General features: G+C 47.7%; 1 protein-coding gene across 1 annotated transcript; it reads left to right on the top strand.

Annotated features, from left to right (window-relative positions):
* Positions 1-1,731: 1,731 nt before the first annotated feature.
* Positions 1,732-2,719, top strand: LOC123429692 (E3 ubiquitin-protein ligase At3g02290-like). The gene has a single exon (XM_045113705.1). The coding sequence runs from the start codon at positions 1,997-1,999 to the stop codon at positions 2,576-2,578; it is 582 nt and encodes a 193-aa protein (XP_044969640.1). The 5' UTR covers positions 1,732-1,996; the 3' UTR covers positions 2,579-2,719.
* Positions 2,720-14,463: the final 11,744 nt, after the last annotated feature.

The following is a 14,463-nucleotide window of genomic DNA, read 5'->3' as shown; positions in this document are numbered from 1 at the left end:
CATGAATATGGAGTTACATTATGTATTTGAGGGAGAGAGGGAAGAACGGATCTTCATGCCTGAGCTAAGTCCTGATACCAATGGTGCGGGAGCCCAGGAGGAAGAATGAGCCCGCGGGGGGAGAAGAAACTAGTCCCTGAGCTATGTGGCGGGGTGGCTTATATAGAGTGTGTCACCCCCTCACCTCATATGTTACAAAAATGGAGCATTAGCGTCATGATGACAACCCATTACGAAACCTCTACTATGAGTATGATGTTTCGACTGTCTTGTTGGTCTTCGCATATCCGAGTGAGACATATGGGCGAGTGATTTACTGTCGTCCGAGTGGATAGTATGTATTTGTCTGGGCTCACTTCATGTGTGGACCCCATACTATTATGATATTTTGATCCTTCATGGGTCTACCCATTTTGTGTATCCCCAACAGACATAGTTAGAGACTGGAAATCGTGAGGCATGACATTTCAAGCACATGGTCTATTATTATGTGAGTGTTTGTAGTCATTGCTAGATGGTCTAAGGACATGGATGTGATTTTTATGGTTTGCTTTTTTTCTGTTCTCCGTACTTCCATGACATGATAAATGGATCGGAAGTTTCTTTGGAAAAAAATACCCGTATAGTTCTCGCATAAGTTGATGTATATGTATGTGATGTGCGTTCGAGGCGAAAGGTAGTCCACCTCCACGTTTGATAAGAATCTTGCTAAGTTGGGGCTGAGCAACCCCACTCTCCTGCTCGCGAGGGTCTCTACTACGCCTCTTTGTGTGTACGTACTGGAGAGCTCACCACGTACAGAGGAAGCACCACCGGCCATGCTCGCGCGGGAGGAGAGAGCCTTGATGCAGAGGAAGCAGGTCGCCTTCCTCTCGTCGTGCTCCAAGCTTCGGCCTCCTTCCTTCCAGATCCATCCCCTGAGCACCATTTTCAATCGAATCCGGTGAGATCCGACAAGTACTTGCCGACCGGGCCACCGCAAGGCCGCTGAACAGGGCGGGGCAGGAGGCGGTCGGCGGCACGCGGGGCGTGGCAAGAGGTGGGGGGGGCGGGGCTGGACGGTGAGGCAAGAGGCAACCGACGGCTCGTGAGGCGCGGCAGGTGGTGAGCGGGGTGGAGCGCCGCTTGGTCGAGGCAGATCATGGCTATTTTCTTCCTCTCCATACCGGTTTGATTTGGACTGCGGGTTGATTCCCAGAAAACTGGAGGGTTTTTATTAAAACTGGTGCGACGGGTTTTCCGACAGAAGCAATAGCCTCTTTATTATTAGGTAAAGATATCAATACAATAGTCCTGTTTGGATCCTAGGGTTAGAGTTAGAGTTGGTTAGATTGAACTCATCTAACCCTCAAAAATCCAAACAGATGGGTTAAAGTTGGTTAGCTGCATCTAACCCACCCAAAAAATCTAACCCATCCAAGAGGTGCTTATTTGGGTTAGAGTTAGGTGGGGCCCAGAAAAAGTTATTTTTTCTCTTCCTCCACCACACAAAATCCTAGATAAAGGAGCCAAATGATTGGAAAAAGTGCATTTATTGTCAATCTAACCCTGCCAACATCTTTTGGGTTAGAGTTAGTTCAGGGTTAGTCTAGAGTTAGAATCTAACTCTAACCTCTAACCGAATTAGAGTATTCAAACACGGCCAGTGATACGCTTTCATGCGTATTGATGAAAAAAAAAGGATCTTGCCGAGTCCGTACTTTTACATACGACACCTTGGACTATTGCGGTTTCACTAAATGGTCCTCGTTTATCCACCGGGGTCCGTCCGTCTTCGGAGAGGAAGGGAGGACAGGAACCTACCCGGATTCAGAGCGCCAGAATCGGATTCCAACCCTTGGATAAATTGCCACCGATCGGCCCTTCCAAGTGCTCCTCGGCGGCCAGTGACCGAGGGAGTCACGAGGGTAGGACGAACTAGCTAGAAGGCCGGTATATACTGCTGGTTCCTCCGTCTGGTCTGCCGGGCAGAAGACGAAGTTCATCCAGCCAGAAGATGGGGTCCATCCTGTGCTGCCTGCGCGGCCCCGGCGACGACGACGAGGCGCCCGGCTGCTACTGCTCGTGCCTGCCATGGCCGTTCTCGACCAACACTCACAACCCGGGCGCCGCCGCCCGTCATCCCAGAGCGTACACACGGGTTGCGCCGGTTCCTCACGAGGCCTCCGCCGGCGCCGGCTCGGCGCAGGAGGATCCATTGAACACCTTCCGCCGCCCTCCTATGCCTTTGCCTTACGACGATCCTCGGTTCAGACGTCAGACGGAGAAATCTATTCTGCTCGGAGAGAGAAGCCATGCTGACACCAGATCGGCTCAGGATGGTGATGATGAGAAGGCTGGTGCACCGTCGTCCCTGGAGGCTCCGCCGGGAGGGGGGAAACCCGGGGGAACTCAAGTCTGTGTTGATTATGACGAGGATGACTGCCCGATATGCCTCGAGGAGTATGACTACGAGAATCCGAAGATGCTGCTGCAATGCAACCATGATTTCCATCTTGGTTGCATTTACGAGTGGATGGAAAGAAGCCAGGCTTGCCCGGTCTGTGCCGTGGTGATGGTGTTCAAAGAGGACCAATGACCATGCTGGCTGCAAGCCTTCACACATGCTCTAAGACCCACGACTTTAATCGTTTGTATTAGTTATTTTTTTAGAGGGACTAGCAGGAGCTCTGTCTTTTCATATAAAAAAAGAAGAATTAATCAGTTAATAAGGAAAACCGACCGAAAACCTATATTAGTCGCTAGCCTTTGGGTGATTGCGGGGTGAGATTCCTGGGGGCAAATTATACCAGGAGAGTAATGACCTTGTTGTAAAGAAAAATCATTTTCGAAATTCTTGTTCTATTCTTAATTAATGGATGAGGCAAAAAAATTGCATCCATTTAAGAAAATGATGTCGCTAGATTGTTCGCTGAAAATTCGATGCTAAATGAGATTAATTTCTTTTTTTGAAGCAGAAAATTTATATTTCTCATTTCTACACGAATTTGGTGATCGCCTTGACTTCGCATGCTCAAGTATGATGCTCTAGAAACTTCACAGAAAATGTAATTCCATCCTGTTCTGCTTCATTGGTTTGTTGGAAACTTATCTGTTTTCGGAAAGCAAAAAAATGTACTGAGCTCTGTTAAATTTGAAACTATCACAATTTAGTCTAGTATGAGAAGTACGTCTCAAAGGCGGCCCCGTAATCTTAGCGGTTAAGTTTATTATAATTAGTTTTCCCCACTTCGGTCTAATTTTGTGCGGTGGTTGCCGAGTTGGGGATACTGGATCGCTCAATTTTTTGGTAAAATTGTGATTTCTTTCCTTTCTAGATACCACCTAAATCTTCTCCATCTCCAACACACTATCCCGCTAATTTGTCCTCTCTACTATTCAAATTTCCTAACCCTTTGAATATCTAACCCTAGCCATCTTCCCACACAGCTCCTCTCCAATCATGTATCCTCTGATTGTCATTCATATCACACAACACATCTGCACCATTGTTGTCTCCTATCAACCTCGTGTTCTCTATACGGCCGAGCAGCACGGAGGAGCACCAAGACGATTTTTGGGCAACGGAATTTAGATGCTCATTTGGTTATGTCACATGTGCCACTTATGACAAAATGTTTAGTAGGACATAGGTTCAGGGAGGTAGAAAGTCTAGGCGGGTATGTGTCCGAAATCCTTACATCATTTTAATGTAAACCTCTCACATTGATACATGTGTCCACTCAACCACCAGTGTGGTAAATTCGATTGACATGGGGTAATTTGGGCTAACAGTGGACACAACTGCCAATTTTATGGATTCCCTTTTGAAATTTTCTATAAAGTGAACTAAAGTGTACGCTAGATACGAGGTTAATGAACCCCCAACGCAATTGCATCTAATTTACGGCGATGCCACCTCATTGAGTCTATGAGTTTCATTTCCATTGTCTAAAGGAACAAAAAATGCCTAAGAAATGGCACACATGCCTAGTTAGGTTGATCTTGTTCATGTTAACCTTGATGAGGTATTCAAAAGATATTATATATCTTTTGTTTATTAAACAAATTACATCATGTTGAATAAACTCAATACGCAAGGACAACAAAGATATCTCACAAAATCATAAGTTACGTGGATGCCCTCTGGAAACATCGTCTTTTGATTTATCATTTAATAACTTTTCTTCAAACCTCTAGTGAAAATATTGAAGACCAAATCTAAACAACTTAACCTAATCTCGTATGTTTTGAAAGGCACATTAGATGAGGCAATGCACTGTGACCAGGAAATAATGCATTGTGACCAGGAAATACATCATGGTGGTTGCTAAACTATTACTTCATGCCTAAATATTTAGAAGAAAGGCAACACCACACATAATGAGAAATGAAAAAATCGCTCATTAAACCAAACATACTACATATCACACTTCCACCGCTATCTTCATGATAAATCAAATCATCAGACTGAATTCATTGGATCTAAAGCCAAACAATCCAAAGGACAAAACACCACAATAATATATTTTTTGCAATGGACACCACAAGATCTTTCATACCCGTGGTCAGTCACGACAGCTACACTAAACTGGATCAAACTCATGAGACTTTTATCTCGTTAAACTCGCCTACACAATTGAGATCGTGCCATGTGAACAAGAGGAGTGACAAATCCACAGTTTAAAAAAATTGTATACTTCACTCTTTAAAAGAAAAAAAATAAGGTTCCCCTACATCTTGAAGCCGAAAATACTACTAGAGCCAAGGCGGACCGGCATGAACACATGAGAAAATAGGGAAACAAATAACCTAACTCGCTGGCGGCTAGGTTGTCCAGTTAGTATTGTCTTTGTATGTTTTATTGCCCAATTGCAACGCCGAGTTTTTGGCAGACAAAACATGTGTGCAGTCATTTCTGATGAACCTTTTTGTTTACTGTATTGCTATTCATCTGATTAAGATTTTTCTGAAATATCTATCGATTTCTAAAACGTGCAGTTTCAGTTTAGTTAAAGAAATTAACGTGCAATTTTTTTCAGAAAAGTGCAACCACCTGAGAAAGTAAAGTTGTACTTTTAATGATCTATACGCTCTTATATTAGTTTACAGAGAAAGTATTATTCAGTTTTCAGAATCAATTGAAACTTCAGAAATTGTTAACCGACAGAAACATAGACGAGCCCTCTGCATAGTTCTTAATTCTAGTGGGTCAAAGGCGTAGGAACTGGTAACTTTGTTGTGCAAGCAACCCTACTCCTGTGTTATCTGGTTACCATTATCGCTGCATCATTGGTTACTTAACTTCATGACTCATTAGCTTGGACCGAACTAACACGCGTCCCAATCACTTTTCTCTCGAAGACGTGCGCATAGTTGAAGCTAAGTATAGTTCAGAACTTAATCATTATGCTTTTAAGATGGGAATCTTAGCTGATACTCACCTATAAACTCGAAATCATCCGAAGCTATCATGCCACGAGCTGACAGCTGCCGCGAGAAGGCAGATAGATCAATCAAATCTTATTTGTCCTTGAAACCATGATCAATCAAATTTCGGGTGGGACAGCTTCAGTTGTTGAAGATAAAATAAATAAGTTTATACAAAACCTACTAATGATAGTTTTTTTTCCAAAAACATGGTTTTCCGTTTCTTTTTAGAAAATAGACACAAGAGGCGCCCGGCTTTGAAAACAGGCACATGTTTGGTTTTCCAGGTTTTTCTAGAACAAGTTTTAGATATCCTCTGGTAGTCCAGTTACAGCATCTACAGCCGAACATCTCATATCCGTTTCAAACGTCCGGACTGACCGTCCGATAAGTAATCGATCACAAAACCGCGATCTAACCGAATCTCAAACCCATCTCAAACGTCCGGACTCATCGACATCCCTCATATCCAACCCAATCTAGGGCGGATATGGGCGGCTCGGTTACGTCCGGGTGCGTCTGTCACGTCCTAGCTGACAGGCCCGACACATCACCGACCCCGCCACTGTCTCATAAACACTCCACTCCGGGCGCCTTGCTCCGAATCCTAACTCATTCTCTCTCGCTCCGACCTCTATTCTCCCTCTTCGATTCCTATCCGATTCACTTTGAAGTCTAGCTGTGGCAGTCGCTCCTGCTCCGACCTCGACTACGACAAGGAGCTCGCCCTCCGCATTGCCTTGGAGCAGTCCAAGGTGGACACCGACGGCAGCTCCATATCTGGAGAGTCGCGCAGACGTCTGAGCTGGATCCTCCCGTCCCGTACGCAGCTTAGTGAGGACAGCGCAGTCCGCACCATTCCTACACCGTCTCCTTCCCCAGTCGACCGCTCCCCCACTCGGACAGTGATGGGTACTATTGCCCATGCAGCCGCCCCACACGCGCACTTCAGAATCGGAGGGGCGCGCCGCCTGCCGCGAGAGGCAGTGGGCAAGGAAGAGGAAAGCGGTGGAGCCTGACGAGGACGAATGCATCCTCGCCTGGGTGTACGGCCGGTCCCTCACGATGGCAGAGACGGATGCTCGCCGTCTCTGATGGAAGAACACCAAGGCACTCCGGCTTGCATTGAGCAGTCGGAGCACGAGGCGCAGGAGGCAGTGGCGGAGGCGGCTCGGGATCGCCAAGTTGAAGCGGGAGCAGGACAAGGCGGTCGGTTGGATGAAGGGGCTCATCGTCCTTTACGACTCTAACTCCGACGACGACGACAGCTGCACCTCCTCATCCGATGACCAAGATCCTCCACCGGACGAATACAGCTGCGCCGGTGACCAGAAGGGCAAAGGCCCGACGAGGAAGTGGTGACCCCCTCCCCCCTCCGCATATGCTTATATCGTTTTTAATTGTAGAAGTTTAAGGACTTTGTCGAGTGAACTAAGATGACTTTGGGGTGATGTTTGATGTCCCTTTATAGCCGATTTTGTGTTCATTTGCATCCGGTTTTATTATTTGATGTTTGATCACGTATGGTAGTTCAATGGTGCATGTGTAGTATAGATATAGGGTGACCGATATAAGATAGGCAAATACAGAATAACAAATATGAGACGTGTCCGGTCAATGCCCACAGACATGCCCGATCGCGTCCGCGGATGTTTGAGGGGCCGACTTAGCCCATCATGGTTGTAGATGCTCTTAGTTGGATAATACCAAACCAAAATATAGTTTGTTACATTGCTAAACCAGCCCAAGAGAAATTAGTTCTCTAACATGGGTTGTTAACTTCTGAATTTTTGACAAATCCCATCTATAATTCTTTAATAGTACTCCAAAATAAGAGCGTTTAGATCGGTACTCTCTTAATAAAGTTATAATTCTTTCTGAAGGGAGTAAATCAGAGCTCACATTACTCCAACCCCCCCCCCCCCCACCCCACCCCACACACACACACACCCAAAAAAAATGAAGTTGTAAAAGCATAAGGGCCATGTGGAGAAAAATTCTGCTACCTGCTAGCAAGCGTCCCTGAAATACTGAGCTTCTGCTATTCTGTTCAAGGAGAAATATATTTGTGCCACATAAATTCAGTTTCACCAGACTGAAACCAGCATTGCAGTGCGTTGCAAACATGAAACTCCTATTATATATCTAAATCACTTGTGTTTCTGGAAGGAGTTATGAGTATGACATGAGTACATTTAGCATGCTAATTACTCCCTTCGTTCCTAAATATAAGTCTTTTTAGAGGTTTCACTAGTGAACTATATACGGATGTATATAGACATACTTTAGAGTGTATATTCATTCATTTTGTTTCGTATGTAGACTTTTAGTGAAATCTCTTAAAAGATTTATATTTAGGAATGGAGGGAGTAGTCTGTTGTACCGTTATGGCAATTGTCAGATAGCTGTTAAGCCGTGGCATCCGCTACTGCTGTCAGCTGAGCTACTACTAAGGGCATGTACAATGGAGGCAGCACCTAAGTGTTGCCCCATGCGTACACCTACACGAAAAGTGATGAAGCACTCGGTTCAGTTTTATATCCTCCATCGCTAATCTTAGTTTAGACAGACTGATGCTGATCATGGCTGTGCCCTGGACCACCTTCTCTGTGTCTCATTTTCTCTTTCTTTCTGGCTTTTGCGTTGAAGCAACCGGCTCCTCTGTAGGCTACACTGACACATTTGAGACACTAGCTTTTGCTCCAAGGTGGCATCCGAGCCTAGCTGGCCTGCGGGGCAGTAGGTCTAGGACTATCCAGTGTACATGCCCTAAGGTTACGCAACTGTCCCGTTCCAATGCCAGCCCAGCCCAGCCGTCCACCAACCGTCCCGACCGTCTCCGTCGCCGTACCGCAGTCGACCGGTACGCCGCAGCCATCAATCCATCATATACACATACGAATACGATATTTGCAGCACAGGGTGAGTGCCTGATGTTGAACTGTTTGTTCTTCAGTCTTCACCGATGAAGCGTGCGTACGGGCAACAAGAGGACATGACGTTCGGAGCGAGACAAGATTGCCGCTTGCCGGGGTGGTCCATGGCCGATGGATGGCGCGTTGCTTCCTCACCAATTTTCGTCTCTCTCGGGGACACGCAGAGGACGGTGTGAACTCGCGCTCGCTCGGCATCGCTCGGAGGTCACGCCATGCGCCGAAGCAAAGCACCACCGCCGCATGTGACGCTCTTCTGCTGCTTCCTCCTCTAGACCGAACAATGACACGCATTGGCATGGACCGATGCACATGTTGGGACAGTTTTTGCGCAAGGAAATGTGCGCATGTCGTCATGTCTTGGCTGTACAAGGAATGGAAAGGGATTGGCGTAATACTTTTTTTAAGTACGCAATCAGGTATCTTAGCTTTATAGAAGGCAAAAATATGTATAAAAAGTTAATGATTACAACCAGGACCTAGTATCACACTCGTTGTCATGAACCAGTCCTCTACTCCACTCCTAAAGCTTTACTCTACTACTCACAGAAGATGTTAACTCCGTGTCCTCTCGCCCTAACCCAAGCACGTAGTTCGTCAAAGATCCGATCGGTGAAGTTGTTGGTTGCGAAGATCACCCTTGTCGGACCAAACACTAATCCGTTGCGATGCTTTCAAAGGCTCCAACAAATGAGCATAACGACCGAGTCAAAGCCCTTTCTGTTCTCCTTCGGCATTTGCTTCGAGCCTGCAACCACCACTCTGCAATCTTATCATTCGTCACTGGTACCAAGCTGATGTTGATCCTGGCTTGGAGAAAACAACAGTGCCAAACTTGCCGGGCAAAGACGTAGTGTAGCAAAATGTGGTCAACCGCGTCTTCCTCTTGAGCGCAGATGTAGCAAGCAGAGGCTTGGTCTTGCGGTCTGTGTCGTAGCCGTCAACCCGCCGTCCAAAGCCGGTTTGTGTAGCAAGCCACATGAACAACTTGCAATATAGGGGTGCCCAACATTTCCATATTACCGGGGCCGGGGCCGGAGCGAAGCGAACACTACCATGCCACAACATGTCATACGTCGATCTCGAGGTATAAGAGCCGCTATTGTTCCATCTCCATATAGGGGTATCACTTTGCATCCGGTCAAGGACCATATTGATCATGATCTCACAAAGATGGATGATTTAGAACATCTCATCTACGGAGAGATTTCCAGTAATGTCATTTGCCCATCGATGGGAGAGCGGAGCCTCACGGACAGTGCGCCTATTCAAAAACCAAGGGCGCAAGCTCTTTTATAGGCGACCCATGGATCCAACGATCCTTCCAGAATAGTGCTCGCTCTCCATTTCCCACCTTCCAATGAACTAGTCTGTTCAAAGCCACCTGCACTACGACGTCCATTGCCAGCGTCAAACCCTGCCAGGGTCTGGTCTCGTGAGAGCGTTTAAGTCACTCCCATCTCAGACTCAAAGCCAGCCCGTATTTGTTCAGGTTCAACGCTCCCAGACCACCAAGTTGCTAGGGCCGGCAAACCCTTTGCCAAGAAACAAGACACTTGCCTCCATGAATATGCTCCGAGCCCACCCAGAAGAATGCACGGATTGACGTAATACCATGAATGTATTATTGAGGCTCAAGAGTGAGTATGTATTGAGTAGAAGACTTGAAGGATAAGACACCCCTAGAGATAAGATGGAAATAATATCTAATTCTCGGTCTCTAACTATCAAATATAACTATAATATCCCCCCAGTCGTAGTGGTAGCATTGCGAACAATATGAGCGTCGCGGACGGTCAAACTGAAGAGAATAACAGCTGATGGGCTGACATCCCCCGTAGTTGTAGCGGTAGCATCGGGGATGGTGTCGCGTTGCAGACGTTGTAGAGAAAGCCGACAAGTTGCTCAAGCGAGGTGATATCCATTATACCAATGTCGATGTAGCGGAGAGCGTAGGATGGTGTAGCCGTAGTCGAGGTAGTCGTGCGAGGGACGTTGTGGTCAATGTAGTCGAGAGTGTTGGATGGTGTAGCCAGTGTCGAGGTAGTCGTGCGAGGAACGTTGTGGTCGATGTAGTCGAGAGTGTAGGATGGTGTAGCAAGTGTCGAGGTAGTCATCATGGACCGGGAAGAAGAGCGGTGGCGGCGGCCTGAGGAGGCGACATCGGCGGCTAGGTTAGGAGCGCGACGTGGTGCTCAAAGTAGGTGATAAAGAACCCGATAGAGTGACGAAGATCGACGCGGACGGTGGCGTTCCCACGCCTAGAAAGAAGGTGCAACGCATACCACAGAGAAGTCGTTGCGCGTGGACGGCAAAGTGGACCGCGTGCCGTTGCGCTACGACCGGAAGGGGAGACGCAGCAGCGACGCGTGGGTCGCGATGACGGTTGGCAAGACATCAGGGTGACGGCAGGGACTGCGTGCCACACTCATTACGGCCCGATGGGCGATGCGGCAGGATCGCGAGGGTCGGTGCAGTCATGGGGACAACTTGGAGCGGATGGTCTCAGGGTGGCTGTGGACCGTGGGCCGCATCACTATGCCCCGAAGGGACGACACGGTGACAGTGGGAGGGTCGGTGCCACCGCGGGGAGAACCATTGGGCGGTGGCAGGGACCACGTGCCACGCTCACTACTGCCCGATGGGGCGACGCAGCAGCATCGCGAGGGTCGGTGCAACCAGAGACGGCCTAGAGCGGACGACCTCGGGGCGGCGATGAACCACGAGCCGCGTCACTACGGCCGGAAGGGGCGACGTAACAGTCGCGTGCGGGGTTTGTGCAACCGGGTGAGAACCACGTGGCAGCGACACGACGGTTGCTCGTTGCTCGATCGATGAGGGGTGCGTTGTACTCGGGGACAGGGCGGCGACGACCGGCGCGGAGCGACGAGCGGGCAGACGCGCGGATGACTGTTGTGATGGTCCGCAGCGTCGCGTGAAGCCATCAGGTCAAAGAAGAGACCGGATGGTCGCGAAAGTGTTGGAGTAGAGGCACACAGGTCGACAATGGCAGCTGGCGACACAAACCAATCGTAGATGGGAAAATCAAAAATAAGTGTTGATCAATGCGATCGGCGAAAGAGAAAAAAAATCAAATAAAGGAATCGGAAAAATGACTCTCTAGGATAGCCGACCAACACGACCGGCGAACGAATCCTAGGTACGGTCGGAACAGCCCCTAGTGGTAATCATGGAGATCAACACATCCGGAGGTGGCGCATGCGGAAGCGACGGGGATGGCTAGAATTTGAATGATTAGGCTAATACCATGTAGAAGAAATATGAAGGGATTGACATAATACGATGAATGTATTATTGAGCCTTGACGAGTATATATTATGTACAAGATTTGAAGGACAATGACATCTCCTAGAGATAAGATGAAAATTAATCGTGAACAATCTCCGACTACCAAATATATTTTTAACATTGACCTTTCTATGTATTAAGGGTCGGTTCTTTTGCAGCTTCTATCAGCTTATTGCAGAAATAAGCTAAAAGCCTAAAAGAACTCGTTTTGGAGATGCTAGCTCACCTTATTTCCATCCTCACTTCCTTCACAATGAAAAAAAGTTGAGGGGAGGGCAGCTTCCCGCAAAAACCCACTTACAACCGAAGGGGTATAGCAAAGGGACCCTATTTTTTTACACAAATTACGGTGAAACTGTCACTGGACAGCCACCCCGCACCGCCCGCTCGCTCGACCTCAGCAGGCTCGCTCGACCTCCCCCGCTTGCTAGGGTTTATCTCCACGCCGCCGCCGCGGGCCCCCGGCTCCAGCTCCTCGTCGACGAGGCCCTCTCCCCGCCATCGGTCCCGGCCTCATCTGCTCCACCGTCGCCGGTCCAGGTCTCCTCTGCTCCCCCGCCGCCGGTCCCGGTCTCCTCTGCTCCCCGCCGCCGTTCCCCTTCTGCGCGGCTCCTCGCTGCGGCTCTCTCCGGCAAAGATCCACGACCGACGGGTAGCCCCCATCTCCCACCCTGCTCCTCCCTATCACGTTCCGCTCCCGGCCCTTCCCTTCGGCGTCGCCGCTCCCCGCCCTTCCCTCCGGTGTCGCCGCTCCCCGCCCTTCCCTCTGGCACTGCTGTTCCCGGCCCTTCGCTCCGGTGCCCCCGGTCATCTCATCGCAGTTCGCCGCCTCCCAATTCGACATCTGCATCCAGGTCGAGCTACCCTGGCAAGGGCATTAAAGACTTTTCACATACCATAGCACACACAAGCTAAAAAAACAGGCATTGAAAAGATCTGGCTAGCTTATTATCTGGAGCTTATTTTCACATGAGTTTATTCACAGTTTATTTTCATAGAAGCTTATTTCCATAACATGTCTCAAAAGAACTGTTGTCTGGAAGTTTTTTTTTTCTTTGAGGGTTGTCTGCGAGGGTTTAGAGATGTCTCTCATCACCGCAAGTATTTGAGAAAAACTATATTGTAATTTCTTCATCTTTTCTTCTCCTCTTCACCCAATCACCCCCTCCCTCACCTTCCATCTGCACAGTACAAAGATAAAACCGACAAATCCTCGACATGAGTAGCCACGAGCTCTACTCCTGTTTCGTTATTCTCCGCCTCACCAAAAGTGCAACCACTCGAGATATCCCAGATAGTACTCGTAGGTAGATAGCCCTGCTTTAATCGTACCACCTCTTTCTAGGCCCATATGTATAATCGATCACTACAAAACACATGTCCAGCACTGGTAGGCTCAATAAAATTAGCTTTTAATTATTCTTTTTCATTCTCCTCAGCGCTCCTGCTCCATTAAGAAAAGCTCCCTGCATGATGCGTCCTGATTCTTCGTGCCTGCAGTGGTTAACCTGTGGGCTGGCTGGCCGGCCCTCCAAATCTCGCCTGATTTGGATGCGCACCTCTTTCCATAAGGAAAAAGGCCAGAAAAAACAAAGCGGAATGGACGCATATAGACTGACGAGTGTGAGCTTAACAACAAAACAATAAACTAGCTGCGTTTTTGTCAAGGTAGCTCCATTAATTATGGTTTAGCTCCGGACTAAGAAACCTTGCCCGAAACGTCTAATGGTAGTACGTACGTTTGGCTTCCACGTCTAAATTCGGGGTTTCCTCTCTCTCTCTCTCGCCGTAACCAGTTCGCTCGGCAGGACGCGTCACTGAAGCTGCTAATTCAGAACTTAATCATTAGTGACAGACAGTCGGCAAGAGGGAGAAAGGAGGAAGAGGGACGAGACAAATCGGCGAATGATTTGATTAGACCGATCCGAAAAACATGCTTATAAGAGTACAAGGCAAGATACTTGCCCCTCCTCCTAGCTAAGCTACTTCATTAGCCACAGCACCAGCAGCTTTTCCATTAATAAAGAAACCTAAAAGCGGAGAGAGCACTTTCGTCGCTCGCCTATTAATTAATCTCCGTCAGACGTCCTGGCTAGTGTCGGCTGGTTTATAGTTTTCCTATATGAATAAAAAGGACTTTTGAACCACAGAAGAGTAATAAAACGAAAACAGCATGCGAGGTGAGGCATAAGGGTGTGTTTTTCGAATAGGTCATACCTGTGGGGTCTGTCTGCAAGATGCATGAATTATTGTTTAGCGTACTTGTTTTATACTGCACAAAAGTCAAATACCAGAGCTGTAGGGTAGTACTTATGCAGACAGGAGACGAGAATAATTAACAAGAGTCCGTCCGGTTCAGAACCAGAAGGCCAGGCTAGCCGACTGACTCGACAGGGGCATGTATGCATGCATGCTTGCAGAGTCCAGTGCTGCCCTGGCGAATGTCTTCATGTGCCACGAGCAGTGCTGCAGCGTCAGATTAGCGGTGCTTATGAAAACAAAATGCAACTGTGTCTCTTTGACCATTACCGGGTGGTGTGGTCCGTGTGCCTGCATGCTTTCTTTAATCGGGTTTCTTGGAATCATCGGTGGAGCACAACCTTGTGTTTGATAGAGAGATGCTCTGTAGTTTTTTTAAATGTTTTTATTTTTTTGTAGTACTGCTGCTTTCGTCCTTCGAAACAACCTTGGAGGATTCAGAATTGTGACCAGTATTTTACTCCCTCCGTTCTTAAATATAAGTCTTTTTAAAATTTTTACTAAGTAACTACATACGAAGTAAAATGAATGAATGTACATTTTAAAAGATTTA

The sequence above is a fragment of the Hordeum vulgare genome, chromosome 2H (assembly GCF_904849725.1).
Source record: "Hordeum vulgare subsp. vulgare chromosome 2H, MorexV3_pseudomolecules_assembly, whole genome shotgun sequence".
NCBI lineage: Eukaryota > Viridiplantae > Streptophyta > Magnoliopsida > Poales > Poaceae > Hordeum > Hordeum vulgare.
Note: the sequence above shows the minus strand (reverse complement) of the source record. Positions and strands in the feature narration are given on the sequence as shown.